The sequence below is a fragment of the Penaeus monodon genome, chromosome 9 (assembly GCF_015228065.2).
Source record: "Penaeus monodon isolate SGIC_2016 chromosome 9, NSTDA_Pmon_1, whole genome shotgun sequence".
NCBI lineage: Eukaryota > Metazoa > Arthropoda > Malacostraca > Decapoda > Penaeidae > Penaeus > Penaeus monodon.
In genome coordinates this window covers 38,245,988-38,248,487 of record NC_051394.1, presented here as the reverse complement: position 1 = coordinate 38,248,487, position 2,500 = coordinate 38,245,988, and the positions used below count along the sequence as shown (strand labels likewise).

General features: G+C 38.6%; 1 protein-coding gene across 13 annotated transcripts in view; it reads left to right on the top strand.

The window, feature by feature from the left end:
• The window catches only part of LOC119577152 (fibrous sheath CABYR-binding protein-like), a 104,344-nt gene that overhangs the window by 23,720 nt on the left and 78,124 nt on the right, over positions 1-2,500 (top strand). For 10 of the 13 annotated variants that reach the window (XM_037924862.1, XM_037924850.1, XM_037924849.1 and 7 more), the window contains exon 3: positions 1-151. This exon is cut by the window's left edge and continues 827 nt beyond it. In XM_037924862.1, coding sequence (XP_037780790.1) covers positions 1-151 — 151 coding nt within the window. The remainder of the gene's footprint in view (positions 152-2,500) is intronic. The other 3 variants (XM_037924858.1, XM_037924856.1, XM_037924851.1) reach the window with 1 other exon arrangement.

Sequence of the window (2,500 nt, the reverse complement as noted above, 5' to 3'; positions counted from 1 at the left end):
CGAGCCAGTGGAGGAAGAGGTTAAGAGCGCGGAAGAGGCGGTGTCGCAGGAGAGTAGAGCTGTGCTTGAAGGAAGTGAGGGAGAGGCGCTGGAGGAGGGGAAAGAGCTGATGGTGGAGGAGGAGCAGGAGAGATACGAGTATTACGATGAGGTATTTGGCTTCGCTTTTCCGCGCCGCTCCCCTTCCTGCGTGCCAACCATGCACCTCACAGGCATGCAAGCTTATCGACATGCATACATGTACACATTCACTTGCAGACGATAACATTTCCTTTCTATAACACTATTTTCCTTCTTGTTACACAAAAAGATTACTTGCCATGGGACACAAGAATGCTGTAATTATAGCCCCTCTCCCACTAAAAGGAAGACATATATTGTACACTTGCTTCCTCCCTTTCCTCTTTATGGAAAATAATGTAAATGCGTTCATATACACGTATAAATATGCATAATGCGCGCGCGCGAGCACACAGACACACACACACACACCACAAACACACACAATAACACATACACACACGCACACACACAAATTTGTGTGTGTGTATATATATATATATATATATAAAAATATAATATATATATATTAATATATATATATATATATATATATATATATATATATATATATATATATATATATATATTTATATATATATATATATATATATATTATATATATATGTATATATTATATATATATATATATATATTATATATTATATATTATATATTATATATGGTGTGTGTGATGATGTGTGTGTGTGTGTGTGTGTGTGATGCGTGTGTGTGTATGTGTGGTTGTTGTTTGTGTATGTGTGTGTGTTTGCATGTATGCAAGTATGTATGTATGTATGTATGTATGTATATATGTATGTATGTATGTATGTTGTGTGTGTGTGTGTGTGTGTGTGTGTGTGTGTGTGTGTGTGTGTGTGTGTGTGTGTGTGTGTGTGTTGTGTGTGTGTGTGCAAGAGAGAAAAGTTAGACAAACAGACGTGTACACTCACACAGACACATACAAAGCCACATGCTTGCCTCTGCACTATATCTTCACTGTAAGTAGACAATTCTACTGTCAATCTTCTTGCTGCCTAGAAGACAAGCTATATACTTTATTTCATTTCTCATCATGAGGTCACTGCTTCAGTATCTTTGCTAGCACCGGCAACAGGAACAATGCTTCCGTTTCCCTCTTCTTACACGGAGACAAGGCCAACATTACCCTCCTTCTCTCTTACAGCACATAGAGTTGCTTCTTGAGCCATTTTTTTCCTCTCCAAGTCAAGAACACCGATTCTGCTTTTCCTTACTCCTAGCTTGGCCTTCCCTCCAATGGTGAATGGAATACTTTTTTCTTTACCTCTTTCGTTTCCGCAAAGGCCGAAAGTCTGTCCTCGCAGGATCAGCCGTCTTTCCTTCCTCTGCGATCGGGATGAGAGCACCGCCTCCACTGGTCCCTCCCAGAATTAATGATCCCTGCTAATAATTGGCACTGTGTTAAATCCGAACCACGAAATCCCAATTTGAATTCCAAATGTTGATACTTCCTCACTCCTTCATGGACAACAGTATGAAGTTTATGCTTTTATTCTTTTTTTTATTTGCTTATTTAATTTCTACCCAGTAATCACACGATCATATTCGTCTTTAAAGTAACATTTTTCGTTATTGCTAGTGATAGGAACAATGATGAAAATAATCATTGCTGTGATGATAATTATCACTTCTGTATCAATACTAATATCATTATTATCATATTTTCCCGACATAATATAACATGTCACAGAGTGCCGTATTGCTGTTGCATAATCAGGGTTACAAACCCACTGTAAATTAGAATCATGAGTACTCCAAATTTACAAACATGGAAAACTTTTTAACTCCAGTGTCTTCACATGGGTATTTTCCTTCGGCGCCCACAGGCTCTTCCAAGACCTTCCCTTCCTTCAGCCACTAGAAATGAAGTGTGAACTTTTGGCAAGGTTTTCATTCATTCATGAAACGGAAAGATTATTAGGCTGGTCAGCTTGTTATAGATTCATATTTGGGATGTGGTCAGGAGCCGTAAAATAAGCAAAGGAAATGCCTCCAAGTTTTTTTCTTTGCTCGCAGGTCTAATTAACTACGAATGCTATCTCTGCCATTTGATCAGTGGGACTAAACTTCTGCCAGACATATTCTGTATCTGCTGTGAACTGCCACTTGCACTGATAAACGCTTTCTGCAGAAACCAATGTCCTGCTGCCAGTAGCTTCACCGTATCCCTGACGCGGGGAACTCAAAGATTACTATCCTTGAACCCCAGGATGCAGCTTAACGCCCTACCCAAGACAAAGTGGCATCATACTTCTTATAAATACAAATATCTTATCAGTACAAAAATCGCCTCATGGCTAAAATAATTAAAGATAAAATCCCACGACAAAAAAGTCCCTTCAAATCCTTTTCTGGCAAAGAAAGAAGAAGAAGAAGAAAAAGAAATGAGATGAAGAAA